General features: G+C 44.6%; 1 protein-coding gene across 2 annotated transcripts in view; it reads left to right on the top strand.

Annotated features, from left to right (window-relative positions):
- The window catches only part of CORO2A (coronin 2A), an 82545-nt gene that overhangs the window by 44733 nt on the left and 22526 nt on the right, over positions 1-15286 (top strand). Inside the window, exons 1-2 of one of the 2 annotated variants that reach the window (XM_084835003.1) lie at positions 7376-7566; positions 12711-12911. In XM_084835003.1, the coding sequence (XP_084691129.1) occupies positions 12711-12911 (201 nt within the window). In that variant the 5' untranslated portion in view covers positions 7376-7566. Of the gene's footprint in view, positions 1-7375; positions 7567-12710; positions 12912-15286 lie in introns of those variants that run through there. The other variant, XM_084835002.1, reaches the window with a different exon arrangement.

Genomic DNA, 15286 nt, shown 5'->3' with positions numbered 1-15286 from the left:
AGACTACTTTATGCTTGGCTTGGGAGCATTTGCTATTGACTCCATCACCATCCACCACCCTATTTCCATCTTGTGTGTGATGTATGCCATAAACGTCAAACGCCTCGCTATCTACTCATGTCCATCAGGCTCCATGCTGAGGCACAGCAGGTTATTTTTTTATTTGAAGTATTTTTATGCTGCTCCCCAGCCAAAAAGGCTCCCAGAGTGGCTTACGTGTAATCAGTTAAACAAGACAGTCCCTGCCCACAGCCTTACGATCTAAAAAGGCGTGATACACAAGGAAAAAGGAACAGGGAGGGAAGAAATTAATTGTTTTAGCAGGGCTAGTGGAATGGTCCTTTTCTCATTCTCATCTCCCTCCATACAGCCTGCTGGTATGGTTGCTGGTGGTGACAGCTGAAGGAGAAGGAGGCTTCATGAGGGAGGTCTTTCAGCAGGCCTAGTGGAATGACGCTGCTCTCCCTCTCATCTCCCTCTGTATGGAATGGCTGCTGGTGATGACAGTTGAATTCTGTCCCCTGGTTCATCCCTCATACCCATAACAAGGCACCCCTAGGCTCTGCCCCTATTCTCCCAGGCTCCACCTTCTGATATACCAGACATCACCTCTTAGCTGACAGGCTCCATCTCCTGCACATCAGGGTCTTAACTTCAGGGGATCTGGCAGTCTTCTCTTTAGTGGCCCTGTTGCATCACCTAATGATGTTTCTAGGGTCCCTCACCTTGGCTAATAGATTGCAGGTATGGTGCCTCAAACACAAAGGGAGGTTTTTGGCATTTGCTAAGCAGCAAACATTTTCTGCCCTACAGTCAGCATGGCTCCACAGAGCCTTCCTAGCATAATAGCTGTGCAAAATATCTTGCAAGTGTGGAAATTTGTCACACCCACGAAGACTCATACTTGGCTCCCTGAGTTATGTGGTCAGGCTTCCAAGGAATGGGTGGTATATAAAAGAGAAAAAATATAACACCTTCAATAGCATCTCAACCCTGGTTCTGAATGTTTGGAGGTCAGTTCACTAAAACATCCCTAGATACTTTCCTTCTCTCACTCTCTCTCTCTCTCTCTCTCTCTCTCTCATTCTCATTCTCTCCCACCCTATTTTATGAGTCGTTTGACCTAATTTTGTTTGGATTTAATTTAGTACTATCTGTCCATAGATATACACCATACCTTTCTCATGTAAAGGTAATATGGTGGTTTCATTCTGCTGCAAGTGGAACAAAGGGAATGTGTGTGCAAGTGGAACAAAGGGAATGTCTGCAAGTGGAACAAAGGGAATGGGGTGGGGGGGAGTTGGAAGGGTGTGTGTTGGGGGGTGTCAAATGGGCAAGAACAGAAGAAAGATTTGTGTGTGGGCAGGGGATGCTGCTGATTGGTTTGGATTGGATCAATGCAATGGCATTTTTAAAATATTCAGTCTGATTAATCTGTTGATTAGCTGTTAGTTAAAGTTGTTAATAGACAACTTTACTATATAATGTAAAAAAAAAAAGAGTTAATGGAACAGGTACGCCCCACTCCCCATAATCAGTATAACGTCAATGGAACGTATCACCAACCACGGTATTCTTCATTCGATTCCACTGTTCTCCACACTCAGTATATATAGTTCATTTTGGCCAACAAACAAGTCATGCTTGTAATAATGTAGAGTCTGTTACAGAGACAACATAATGTGGGCTACAGATACTAATATAATAGACTCTTATTTACAGAGATTACGCTCTGGACTGCATAGGTAGTATCCTGTCTGCCCTGGACTGCATAGATAAAGGAATTAGACCACATTGCTCTATGTGCTCTTGTCTATATGGTGGAACAACTGTGCCTCTGTAATTGGGTGGAACAAAAGCCAGGTATGAGCTTCATTATTCACAAGTTGACGTCTCTGTTGCGAAATACAGCTTGCAATTAAATTGTGCGTGGGCACAAATGGGGTATAGGTTGCACTTGCCTGCAGCTTGATATGACCTGGTCATGGACTATATGAAACATGAATGACTGCATACAAAGCTCCTGAGAACTCGAATCTTATCCCACCCATAATCCCTTCTTTCACATTGTTGTTTATATGCTGAGAAATCAATGCCACAAATCCTGCCAAGAAACGTCTTACCACAGAATATTCAGAGAGATTCCAACAGGTTCTAAAAAAAGAAAGAAAAAAGGTCCTTCTCTGTGGTGGCCCCCTGACCTTGGAATGCCCTCCCAAGGGAGGTACACCAGGAACCATCATTCTACTCTTTCCAGCGCCAGGTTAAAACCTTTTTATTTGTCCAGGCATTTCAAATGTATAGGGTTGGGTCCAAATTTAGTTGTGCTTCGAACATACCCATTGAAATCAATGGACAAGTTCATCATGACAAAGTTAAATCTCACTGATTTTAAAGGGTCTTCCCTACACGTGACCAAATCTGGATCCAGTCCATTGTATTTTTAACTGGTTGAATAGTTTTATACCTTTCAGTTTTATGGTATTATTGTTAAAGTTTTATGTTATTTTAATACTGTATTGAATATTTAATTGTTTATGTATACCACCCTGGAATCCATTTTTGGATGAAAGTGCAGTTTATAACATTTTGAAATAAACATTTTAATATAGTATTTTAATGTGCATGTCCTAATTTATTTTCAGCATATCTTACTGAATGTTCAATTAAGCGTTTCATTACCAGGCCTTTGTATTATTATATATTCAATCCATCTATTACTTATGAATTCACCATTCACAAATCCTTATTTAAATACAAATTGTAATTAACAATCAATGTAACATGGTTGGCTCATTGTTGTTATTTTGTATATCCAGATTTTGGTTATATCTTGCAACCCACAGAACCTGTTGAAGCTGAAGAGCCAGTATGGTGTACTAGGAAAAAGTGCTGCACACTGAACCAGTGAGACCTGGGTTCAAATCCCCTCTTAGTCAGGAAGCTCATTGGTTAGCATTAAGTGAGTCAGCATCTCTCAGCCAAAGTATTGCCAGATTTTGTGCAGCACAGATCCTGAGAGCTTTTCTACACAAGGCTGTTAATTGGCTGTTAATTCGCAGTTATCTACTTTCAATTTTGTCACAGAAGTAAGATCCGAGCACTACATGAAGAGCATTTCCTTTCCTCCTTTTCCACTACATAACCTCTAGGTGGCACTGTGGTATATCGGAATAGTGTAGATACACAAGGCTGATACACCAACTACGCCCTTATCTGGACAGAGATAGCCTAGCTACAGTTATCCATGCTCTGATAACCTCTCATCTGGATTACTGCAATGTGTTATACCTGGGGCTGCCTTTGAAAACGGTCCAGAAACTTCAGCTGGTCCAAAACAGGGCAGCGAGATTGTTAACAGGAACTGGCCAACGAGATCATATTATGCCAGTACTCTACCAGCTGCACTGGCTGCCAGTCCATTTCCAGGCCAATTCAAAGTGCTGGTATTAACATTCAAAGCCTGAAATGGCTTGGGGCCAGGTTATCTGAAGGATAACCTCCTCCCATATGTACCTGCCTGGACCATAAGATCATCTTCAGGGATCCCTCTCCAGGAGCCCCTGCCAAAGGAAGTGAGGTGAGTGGCTACCAGGAAGGGGGCCTTTTCTGCTGTGGCACCCCAGTTGTGGAATGAGCTCCCTAGAGAGGTTCACCTGGCACCTAGTTATCTAGTCATCAAACTAGTCATCTAGTTTGGCCCTGAGAAGAAGTTTAAAATGCTGAAATGTCTGTCCAACTCTGAAATCTCACAACCCTCCAGCCAAACCTACTTAATAGGGGGAAGCTAAAATGAGGTAGCTCCATGTGTTCTGTCCAGACCTCCTTGGAGGAAGGGTGGAATACAGATGAACAGAATATGTAAAAATATTTCAGATTCTGTTCCCCGTCTAAGCATTTCCTAAATTGCTCCAGAAACATGATAGCATCAATGTTCACATATTATGTGATATTAACCTGTGAAAAAGACACACTTAGGGTGCTCCAGACAAGGCTTTTATTGTGACATCCAAGGCCAGATTAAAGTTTGTGTAGGCCCTAGGCACTCTCATAATCACAGGCCCTCAAGATAGAGCTATAGATAAATATTTACATTGTACAGGTCCCATAATCATAGATAGGGCAGTGTGTGTTACCTTGGGCTAGTGGGGCACAGCCCTTGGAAGATTCTAGCCTCCAACATATCCATAGGGAACCCCAAGGGGAACCCTTGACAAGGAGACTACACAATACAACACAAATGACTGAGCATATGATGTTAGCATGGATAATATTGAGTCAGGTTTGAGTGCCAGTGACAAATTCTGCACACAGTCCTTCTAGTTTATAATGGATGAACTTATCATTGAGTTGGGCGGACAGAGAGCAGCATACTCCGTGCTCATTGAAAGGTTTATTTTTCTTGTGGAGTGGTTTATATCCAATGATGAAGTGACCTCTAGAGCAAGGATAGATATCTATCCATCAGATTTCGAACATGCGTTCATAGATAAATTTCTGTTGTACACACGTATGCATGCAGATAGGAAATCTGTGGCAGAAATGAACATTCCATAAATAATGGACAAGTTGATGACAAGTTTTTCGAATGTCGGCATTGTGTTTAGAATGTATCTTCCCATTTCTGGAACAAGTTGTGGAGTGCTCTTTTTCAAAGTTGAAATGTATAAAGAACTGTTTTAGGTCAGCCATGGAAACAAAACTGGCGATCTTCAATTGCATCCCTCTCAACTAAGAATGAGCTTTTGCAAAAAAAAGAAAGAAATCTGAAGATGTAACCTGTGATTTTGCTAACAAAAACCTGCAAACTTAATGTTTAATTTATAGATACTTAAGATATGCAGTCAGGGCCAGAAATATTGGAACAAGGATAACTGTTTTGGCAGTTGGCCTCTGTACACCACCACACTGAAGTTGAAAGGAAACACACCCAGATGGGAGCGAAGTCAGGACGAGTCCCCTGGACTGCAAGGAGGTCAAATCAGTCAATCCTAAAGGAAATCAACCCTGACTGCTCATTGGAAGGACAGATCCTGAAGCTGAAGCTCAAATATTTTGGCCACCTAATGTGAAGAGAAAACTAACTGGAAAAGACCCTGTTGCTGGGAAAGATTGAAGGCAAAAGGAGAAGGGGATGGCAGAGGATGAGATGGCTAGATAGCATCACCGATGCAATGAATATGGACTTGAGCACACTCTGGGAGAGAGCGGAGGACAGGAGGGCCTGGCGTGCTATGGTCCATGGGGTCACGAAGAGTCGGACACGACTGAACAACTGAACAACAACAACAACAACAACAGAGGCCAACTGCCAAAACAGTTATCCTTGGTCCAATATTTCTGGCCCTGCCTGTATGTGTGTGAGTAAACTGCTAATTCAAACAATAATGTTCTTTAATTGAATTGAATCTTTTTGTAGACCCCAAACTTTTCCATCGGCACTTGGACGTTTCGTAGGCCCTAGACACTGTGCCTGTTGTGCCTAGTGGATAATCCAGTCCTGGTGCTATTGCTCTGCCTCGTTCATGGAATTTTGGGGATGGGGTGGGGGTGTTCCAGATGAAGTCATCTTCCCTTCATAACACACCTGTGTTTTCCCTCTGCTTCTTCCATCTTCCATCGTTTTTCCTAGCACAGATCAATTCCACCTCGCAGCCCTAATTAAAACCCAAAGACTATGATTTGAAATCCTACTCAGGGCAGCATACATGGTTTTCTCCCCCTGCCCCTCACCACCACCCCAACCCCCAGTATAGAAGCACAACTTCCCTGTGAGGCGGGCTAGGCTAGGAGAGAACAGCTGTCCCTAGAGTTTTGTGGCTGAGCTGGGATTCAAACCAGAGTGTGGTATAATGGACAGAGTATTGAATGTGGACTGGGGAGACCAGTGTTCACACACACACATGCACATGACTCCAGGGCCACAAACTCCGGCAAATTCTGAAAGTGATGAGAGTACCAGACCACCTTACCTGTCTCCTGAGAAACCTGTACGAGGGTCAAGAAGCAACAGTAAGAACCAGACATGGAACAACCGAGTGGTTCAAAATTGGGAAAGGAGTACGACAAGGCTGCATATTGTCGCCCTGCTTATTTAACTTATATGCAGAGTACATCATGAGAAACGCCGGGTTGGATGAATCAGAGGTCGGAATTAAGATCGCTGGGAGAATTATCAACAACCTCAGATACGCAGACGATACCACCCTAATGGCAGAAAGCGAAGAGGATCTAAAGAGCCTCTTGTTGAGGGTGAAAGAGGAGAATGCAAAAGCTGGTTTGAAACTCAACATTAAAAAAACTAAGATCGTGACATCTGGCCCCATCACTTCCTGGCATATAGAAGGGGAAGAAATGGAAGCAGTGACAGATTTTATTTTCTTGGGCTCCAAGATCACCGCAGACGGTGACTGTAGCCATGAAATTAAAAGATGCTTGCTCCTTGGGAGGAAAGCTATGGCCAACCTAGACAGCATAGTAAGAAGCAGAGACATCACCTTGCTGACAAAGGTCCGTCTAATCAAAGCTATGGTTTTCCCAGTAGTAATGTATGGCTGTGAGAGCTGGACTATAAGGAAGGCTGAGCGCCGAAGAATTGATGCCTTCGAACTGTGGTGCTGGAGAAGACTCTTACGAGTCCCCTGGACTGCAAGGAGGTCAAATCAGTCAATCCTAAAGGAAATCAACCCTGACTGCTTATTGGAAGGACAGATACTGAAGCTGAAGCTCAAATATTTTGGCCACCTAATGTGAAAACTCCCTGGAAAAGACCCTGATTCTGGGAAAGATTGAAGGCAAAAGGGGAAGGGGACAGCAGAGGATGAGATGGCTAGATAGCATCACTGATGCAATGAATATGAACTTGAGCACACTCTGGGACAGAGCGGAGGACAGGAAGGCGTGTCCTGGCGTGCTATGGTCCATGGGGTCACGAAGAGTCGGACACGACTTAATGACTGAACAACATGGTTCCTCCTCCACCGCCAGCACCAGCACCACCAGAGTCTGGGTGGTTTAACATAATCTGCTTTGTTCTTTTGCTGGTATTAGAAAAGGGAGTAGGGGAGAGAGAATGAAAAGAAAAATAAAAGAATGCCATCTACAGTGCACAGGAAACTGGCCGGCCCAAAGTGTGTCTGTCTTGAGGACCAATCCCTGGTAGTGGAAGCCCTTGGCATTGTACTTGAGCTTTGGCTGGTGCCCTCAAGCTGGTTAATCAAACAACAGGGTAGATAACTGATACCCTGAGGTCACAGGTAAACATGCAGAGACTGCAAACAGAGCTGATACACCTGACTGGCAAGGAGGCAGCTATGGACACGCCCAAGCAGACAAGGTTTCAGGTTCCGATTTCTTTGTTTTGTTTGCTCCGTACACACTGGATGAGCAGCGCAGGCTGGGGATAGACGTGTGTAGTCAGCATGGGCTGCTGAAGTAATTTATTCCTGATTATTTTTCTTTTATTATCATTCGACACATTTGCTTTCTTGAGAGTGGCAGAACATAACCAATTGGAGCATCTAGAAACATTTAATTTGTTCTGAATAGATTGCAAATAAATGAAAGGTAAGTGGTTTCAGAAGATACTGTTTTATTCTTACTATTTATTCACTGTAATAAAGGCCTACGCAATTTGTGACCCGCAAGGCCAGCCCACCAGCCATATATGGCAACCCTCCAGGGGAGTGATAAGCTTCCTGTTTTTGTTGCTGGCCAAGAACAGGGCAGGTTCTCGTCAGGCATATAGTAATTCACAACATATGGGTGATGGGCAGAGTATCCCACAGACTATATATTTCTTTTTATTACCTGGCCTGCTCTTGTGCCTTTAACATCAGCTTGAGCTGCAGACGTTAGTAGCTGATAATGTTTCTCCATGCTACGGAGGGCTGTACCTGATGATTTCTGCACATCATTGCTGGTAAAGGCACCAGGGCAGGCCATGTTTCCCCCCTGCCCCCCTGGTTGCCAAGGGCCAGATAACCTGTTCCATTTTGCAGGCTCAGGTCCTCAACAGACATTACTTGAAATCCTTATCTAGCAACTACATCTTTTGTTCATTTTGCTCTAGAGTAGCCACAACTCCCACATCTGGATCTTAAAAGCCCCCTCTACCCCCATGCAGAGAGGTCAGTTTGATCCAAATTGGGGTCCCCATGCCTACTCTAGAGTAAAAACAAAAAAGCTGTAGCTGCTGGACACAATTTAAAATAATGTCTGTTTTGGCCCTCAGTCAGGTATCAAAAAATGGGAGGTTTACCACACTGGTAGTAGGCAAAGTTTGGCTTGATGGGTCACAAATTGTGTATTCCTGATGTAAAATAAGTCAGAAAGACAAGTTCTAGCCCCACGGACCTTACAATCTATATTTTAACAACAGAGGAGGCAGTAAAGGGAGAGACGTGAAGGAAAGAATGGGAAGAGCAACCTTAGCATAACCATCTTTAGTAATTTCAGGGAGTAATCTACAATGTATTGGTCTGAAATTTCCATTGCCAACGCAAAATAACCAGCGGTTGATTAACTTTATGGAGTGAAAATGAGTTTGAGGGGTTACAGAACAAATGAGAAGTAAATCAGTCATTCAGAAACATTTTTACATGCCAGTGACGAAAAAAGGCAAAAAGAGTACAAAATATGGAGTGAGAAATTGGATCTTAATGTGCTTGTTTCCCTGCCCCACTTGCAGTTGCATTCATTTTTGGGTTGATAGTTTAAGAAAAGGGCTATAGTGAGAAGTGTAGCTAGAACTACTCAGGGCCAAACTAGACTTGAGAGGCAGCTTTGTGTATTTTGTCTGCATGTATGCTCTATTTGCACATAAGGTGGGAGCCGGGTAGGTCTGTTCTTTATGTGAAAAGGAGCATGCAGGGTGGTTTTGTAGCAAAACGTGTCACCCTCCCATGCCTTATCTTGCTGTGCTCTGCTATTTTAAGAGGTTTTCTCCCAGCCTGGCTCACTTCCCGTATCAGACCTGGACTGAGTGAAAACTCTTTAAAGCAGCTGAACATGTGTGTGTTTTTCCTATGTAAAGAGTAGCTCTCCTCTACCCCCTGTCATATCTAGTTTGGCCCTCATATACTGGAAGAACAAGAGGTATTGTGGGTCTGGTTTCACTCTCTGAACCTTTTCAGATGTAACTATTCTGGCTTGTAAAACCATGGTTAAAGCAGGCCAAGAAAGAGCTTTGGGCCTTCCCCCTTCACACCTGGTTAGCTTAAACTAGCATCCCATGACATCTGAAACACGGAACTGTGGTTTAATGTTGGCTTACAAAGACATTTTAAAATTCTTATTAGTAACTCACTGGGACTGTTTGCATTATTTAACCCACAATGAGGCTGTGGCGCGTGTGGGGTGTGTGTGTGGCTGCCATTTTAAATATGCAACCCCTGCGTCTCATGCAGGTTGTCATCTCATGCAATTCTGGCAAACATGGTTTATGCGAGGGTTTAACAACCCATGGTCTGTTTTAGGGTAATGTGAGGATTGTTTAACCCTCGCATGACCCATGCTCGCTGGGTTTGCATGACACAATAACCCCCGACCAAGGGTTGGATATGCTGCAGCATGTTGTCCAAACCTGGTCATTTTAAAGCATAGTTTCCCAATTTGGATGTAATGGAAAACTGTAGTTTAAGCCAACCAGGAGTGAAGGGAGTAGACAGATTTAGGAAGAGAGTACATGGGTCTGACGCTGGTTCCCAGTTTGCTAAACTGTGGCTTAGCAAGCTGAGGATGTTGTGTCCAAAGCAGGGGTGCTTCCAAACAAGGCTTTTATTGTGGAATTGCCCTGTTTCATTCAGATAATTTTACAGTGAGTCTGGATGACATCTTCCACTTATAACCCTCCTGTGTTTTCGCTATGTTTCTTCCATCTTTTGTCTTTCCACAAAAAATCCATTAAGGAGGAAAAGACGGAATAGCTGCACAATGCCTTTTGATTGGTAGTGCTAGGAGATGCCTCTCTGGAAGCACCCCAGGTCTCTGTGTCCAAAAATAGCCCCTCCTGAGTTTCAACTGGCACCGTGAGATGTTGCCCATCTTACCAATTTTTAAAAATTCCTCCTTCTTTAATATGTTGGGAACAGAATGGTGTCTGATCACATCCTAGCCTTATTCAGGCATTCGGTACCTGTTTGGTGCTGGACACATGAAGGGGGTAGCAAGAATGGCCAGACCCTTAGATGCTGATATGTGTGTCAGCCACACACCCTTGCTGATGTGCATTCACTGACAGTCTGAAGGGGGCTCTCTCCACAAGTATGAGAATCTCAGTCCTCCCTCCTCACGGAGGGAGCTCTGCAAGCCTACATTTGCACTCGCATAAGTTCCCTACAAACTGATGCCAAATTCATGGTAGTGGGGTATGTGGCCAGCATCCAGGGGGCAGGGCTAGCTTGCGTGTTTTCATTACCCCTTCACAGATTCTGTACCCATGGGTACCAAACACCTGAATGGGGCTTCTGTCTTTGTTAAACCATGAACATCACCTTGTACTGACATATAAAATGGCAAAGGAAGAAATACAGACTCTTCCACATACAGAATTAGGTAAGGGGACAGGACACATAAACATTCTTTGAGTGTGTTGTTTTCTTTGTGGGTTTCTCTCTTTCCTTTTCTCTTTCACCTCTTTCTTGTACAATGTGGCAAGTAAGTCCACAGAAATGGCTAGGCCACAATCTAGTTTACTAATCCACTTTCCCATGCATACCACTATTAGTTATTCATGACAAACTGATGGCCTGGAAGTATTCAAAAGCTTTCTTGCCTGATCACCTGGAGGCGATTTTTAACTTGCCACAGGTGAGTAGCTATTTACAAGCTTGTTTTAGTATGGGTGATGTGTATTAGATGATTGGATACAGCTAGTTTGATGAGAGGCTTAAATGCATAGTGGAAATCCTGGGATGATATACCTAAAATGAGGAGCTGGGTAGGAGTAACATTGTGATGCCAGTGCAAGAAGGATGATTGTATTAGCTGCTATTAGAAAACAATAACATTTACTTTTTTAAAAAAGAGAATGAGTGAACCTATAGAAGGAGCTGCCCTTGTAGCTTTATAGGTAAACAGCCAGCTAGAAGATCTGAATTATAAGATTCTTTTTACTTTCACTGGTAGAACTCTGTAGCTTGCAATCCTAACCACATATCCCATTGAAATCTTTGGGAATTAGTCTAAACTGCAGTTATAAATATATGTTCAGATACTTCAGGGAAACTTGACCACTGAGGCACCATGGTGTCCTGCCCTAGATCGAGTCTTGGCTGTTCGTAAGCAAGTGCAGGGAGTGATGCAATAGAGTAGTTAAGTTGGCAAGCGAATGGTCAAGCACACAGGTTTCAGGCCATGGATATTTAAGCTAAGGCAGGAGTGGTCAAAATCCAAGATAACACGCAAGAGGTCAAACACAGTAAATCAGTCAGGTATGTTTCATGGTCCAGAAGCAGGGTCACTGAGCAGTCCAAAAGGTCAAGAAACAGAGCATCAGTCAAAGGGCACAATTCAGGGGGCAAGGTATGCAGCAAAGGCTGGATGGACCAAGTTGTTCCAGCCCTGGCTGGGTTTCCAGTGAAGGCTTTTAAGCCCAAAGCCAGCCTGACCCCACCCAGAGCTCAGCTGCAGCAATCAGAGGAGGCCCTTTCTCTTGAGGAGACCTTTTCTGGAGGCGCGCACTCCTTCGCACAGGAGCTCTGCTAGCCTGTTGTTTGAGGTGACGATGCTCTTGGGGATCAGGGGGTGGCTCAGCCTCTGCCTCAGAGGCAGAGTCCCTTTCTCCTGGCAGGGATGGCCCTGTGGCCACATCCCCTGAGGTTTCAGGCTCCTATGGGTCTGGTGGCAGTCCCTGGCCTGGGGTACCCTGGGCTTCTGGGGCCTCCAGCTCCTCCTCTGTGGAGGACTGCTCCAGTTGGGGCAGGACACATGGTATGTATCCCTACACCACCACCTTGCCCTCATTAGGACCTGGCAGCTGTCTTACATCCTTCGGTAACTTCCTGGTTTGATTATTGCAGTGGAGTCTATGTGTGACTGCCCTTGAAGAATGTCTTATTTGGAAACTTCAGTTGACTCAGAAGGCAGCTGCCTGACAGTTGATGCACGAGTTGGATGCATGGAGCATATTATACCTTTACTGTAAGATTTCTACTGGTTGCCAGTCAGTTTTCAACCACAGTTCCAGGTTTTGGCATTGACCTTGGTCCAGGGTTTCTTGGGGAGCATCTTTCCCATGACCCTTCTACACAACACCGTAAGTTCACAACACAACAACTAAGTTCATCAGCCAGTCTGATGTGGAGCAGTGTCTTCCTGAGCCCAGATCTTTCAGTAAGATCTGAAAACTAATCCAACCCATCCCCCTGAGTAAAAACCCATCCACTAAGGCGGTGTTCAGTGGGCCTCACTTCCAAGTAAGTATGCATCAGATTGCAACCTGGGTCAGTTTACTAACATACCTGCTTCGGAAACCGGCTCAGGACAGGCCATTGCAGGATCAATTAATACAGCAGTCAGCAAAGAACCTTGAGCAATGTGTAGTGCTGTGTGTGCGTGTGCGTGTGTGCTGGGGAGACTCAGGCAGTAATCATAGTTGCAATAATGGGTGTGTGTGTGGTATGCATGTACAAGAGTGTCTCCGTTTTCATCTGTGTGAAATGTTAAAGGGCCTGGTGTCTTCATGCTGGTTTTCTCTTTGTACATTGCAGATGTCATGGTACCCTCAATATCGGAGTTCAAAATTCCGCCATGTTTACGGCAAGGCAGCCAGTAAGGAGAACTGCTATGACTGTGTGCCTATCACCCAGAGCGTCCATGACAACCACTTCTGTGCCGTGAACCCACATTTTATTGCTGTTGTGACAGAATGTGCAGGTGGAGGAGCCTTTCTTGTTATACCAGTAAATCAAGTAAGTACCACATAAGTCTGTCACGTATAGAAGGTGTGTGTGTGTGTGTGTGGAGGGGGGACGAGGGCACAGAGATGTGAGACCAATGTCTTCTAAAGCCAGAATTGGCAACTCGTGTTTAATATGGGCCATGTTTTGAACTTAGCAAGGGCTTGAAAATCTCTCAATATTGGCTCCGTCTACTGACATACTCTCGTATGAGTCAAGGCGTAAGCAAAGGGCTTGTTTACCCCCTCCCCCCATGAACCTCATATGCGTCTCATGTGTTCATCACACAGGGCTTTTCTACACGAGGCATTTATTGTGTGGTCATCATTCCCTACTCATGGTTGTTTATGGATTCTTTAGATGATGATGATCCGTTTTCATCTGTGTGAAATGTTAAAGGGCCTGGTTATCCATGCTCTGATAACTTCTCGTCTGGATTACTGCAATGCGTTATACGTGGGGCTGCCTTTGAAAACGGGCCGGAAACTGCAGCTGGTCCAAAATAGGGCAGCAAGATTGTTAACAGGGACTGGCCAGCGAGCTCATATTACGCCAGTACTTTTCCAGCTGCACTGGCTGCCAGTCCATTTCCGGGCCCGATTCAAAGTGCTGGTGTTAACATTCAAAGCCCTTAACGGCTTGGGGCCAGGTTACCTGAAGGATCGCCTCCTCCCATATGTGCCTGCCCGGACCTTAAGATCATCCTCAGCGGCCCTTCTCCGTGAGCCCCTGCCAAAGGAAGTGAGACGGGCAGCTACTAGGAGGAGGGCTTTTTCTGCTGTGGCACCCCGGCTCTGGAATGAGCTCCCTAGTGAGGTTCGCCTGGCGCCTACATTGTATTCCTTTCGGCGCCAGGTGAAGACCTTTTTATTTTCCCAGGCATTTTAGCATTTTAGCTTCCTAAATTTTTATCTTTGCTGTTTTAAATCTGTATTTTAAACTCCTGCACTGCTGCTAGGTTTGATTGTGGTTGTATTGTGGTTTTAATGTTCTGTATATTTTAAATTGTTTTATTGTGTGTTGCTTGGATTTAATTTTTGTGAACCGCCCAGAGAGCTTCGGCTACTGGGCGGTATAGAAATGAAATAAATAAATAAATAAATAAATGATGATGATGATGATTTACATTTCTGTACCGCCCAATAGCCGAAGCTCTCTGGGTGGTTTACAAAGATTAAAAACATTAAAAATACAGTATACAGAGATTAAAAACCATTTACATAAAAAACCATGAACAGACAATATACACAAAAGAAACATATATCTAAAACAACTTAAAACAAACAATCTCAAAAGCAAACACCCATAACCATTCCAGGATCAATTAAAACTTATCATATGCTGCCGAATGCTTGGGAGAAGAGAAAGGTCTTAACCTGGTGCCGAAAAGATAACAATGTTGGCGCCAGGGAGGCGTCGTCAGAGAGATCATTCCATAATTTGGGGGCCGCCACCAAAAAGGCCCTCTCCCTTGTCGCTGTCTTCCAAGCTTCCCTCGGTGTAGGCAGCTTAGATGTTGAGCATAGTATACAGGTAGGTTTGTGTTGGGAGAGGCGCTCCATCAGCTATTGTGGTCCCAAGCCGTGTAAGGCTTTATAGGTTAAAATCAGCACCTTGAATTGGGCTTGGAAACATAAGCAGCCAGTGCAAGAGGGCCAGAGTCGGTCTTATATGTTCGGACCTTCTGGTCCCTGTTATCAATCTGGCCGCAGCATTTTGCATGAGCTGTAGCTTCTGAAGCGTCTTCAAAGGCAGCCCCATGTAGAGCGCATTGCAGTAATCTAACTTGGAGATTACCAGAGCATAAACAACTGAAGCCAGGTTATCCCTGTCCAGATAGGGGTGTAGCTGGGCCACCAACCGAAGTTGGTAGAAGGTACTCCATGCCACTGAGGCCACCTGAACCTCAAGTGACAAAGATGGCTCAAGGAGAACCCCCAAGCTACGAACCTGCTCCTTCAGGGGGAGTACAACCCCATCCAGAACAGGTTGAGCACCCTCTATCCGGTCAGAACCACCCACCAACAGCATGTCAGTCTTGTCTGGATTGAGTTTCAGTTTATTAGCTCTCATCCAGTCCATTGTCGCAGCCAGGCACTGATTTAGTACATCCACAGCCTCACCTGAAGAAGATGAAAAGGAGAAATAGAGCTGCATGTCATCAGCATACTGATGACAACACTCCCCAAAACTCCGGATGACTGCACTCAATGGTTTCATGTAGATGTTAAATAGTATGGGGGACAGAACTGACCCCTGTGGAACCCGATACTGGAGAATCTGCAGGGCCAAGCAATATTCCCCAAGCACCACCTTCTAGAGCCGACCATCCAAGTAGGAGTGAAACCACTGCAATGCAGTGCCTCCCACTCCCACCTCAGACAATC

Source organism: Heloderma suspectum, chromosome 2, assembly GCF_057233095.1.
Source record: "Heloderma suspectum isolate Gila_16-S chromosome 2, 16-S_ref, whole genome shotgun sequence".
NCBI classification, from domain to species: domain Eukaryota; kingdom Metazoa; phylum Chordata; class Lepidosauria; order Squamata; family Helodermatidae; genus Heloderma; species Heloderma suspectum.
This window is presented reverse-complemented; position numbering and strand designations above follow the sequence as displayed.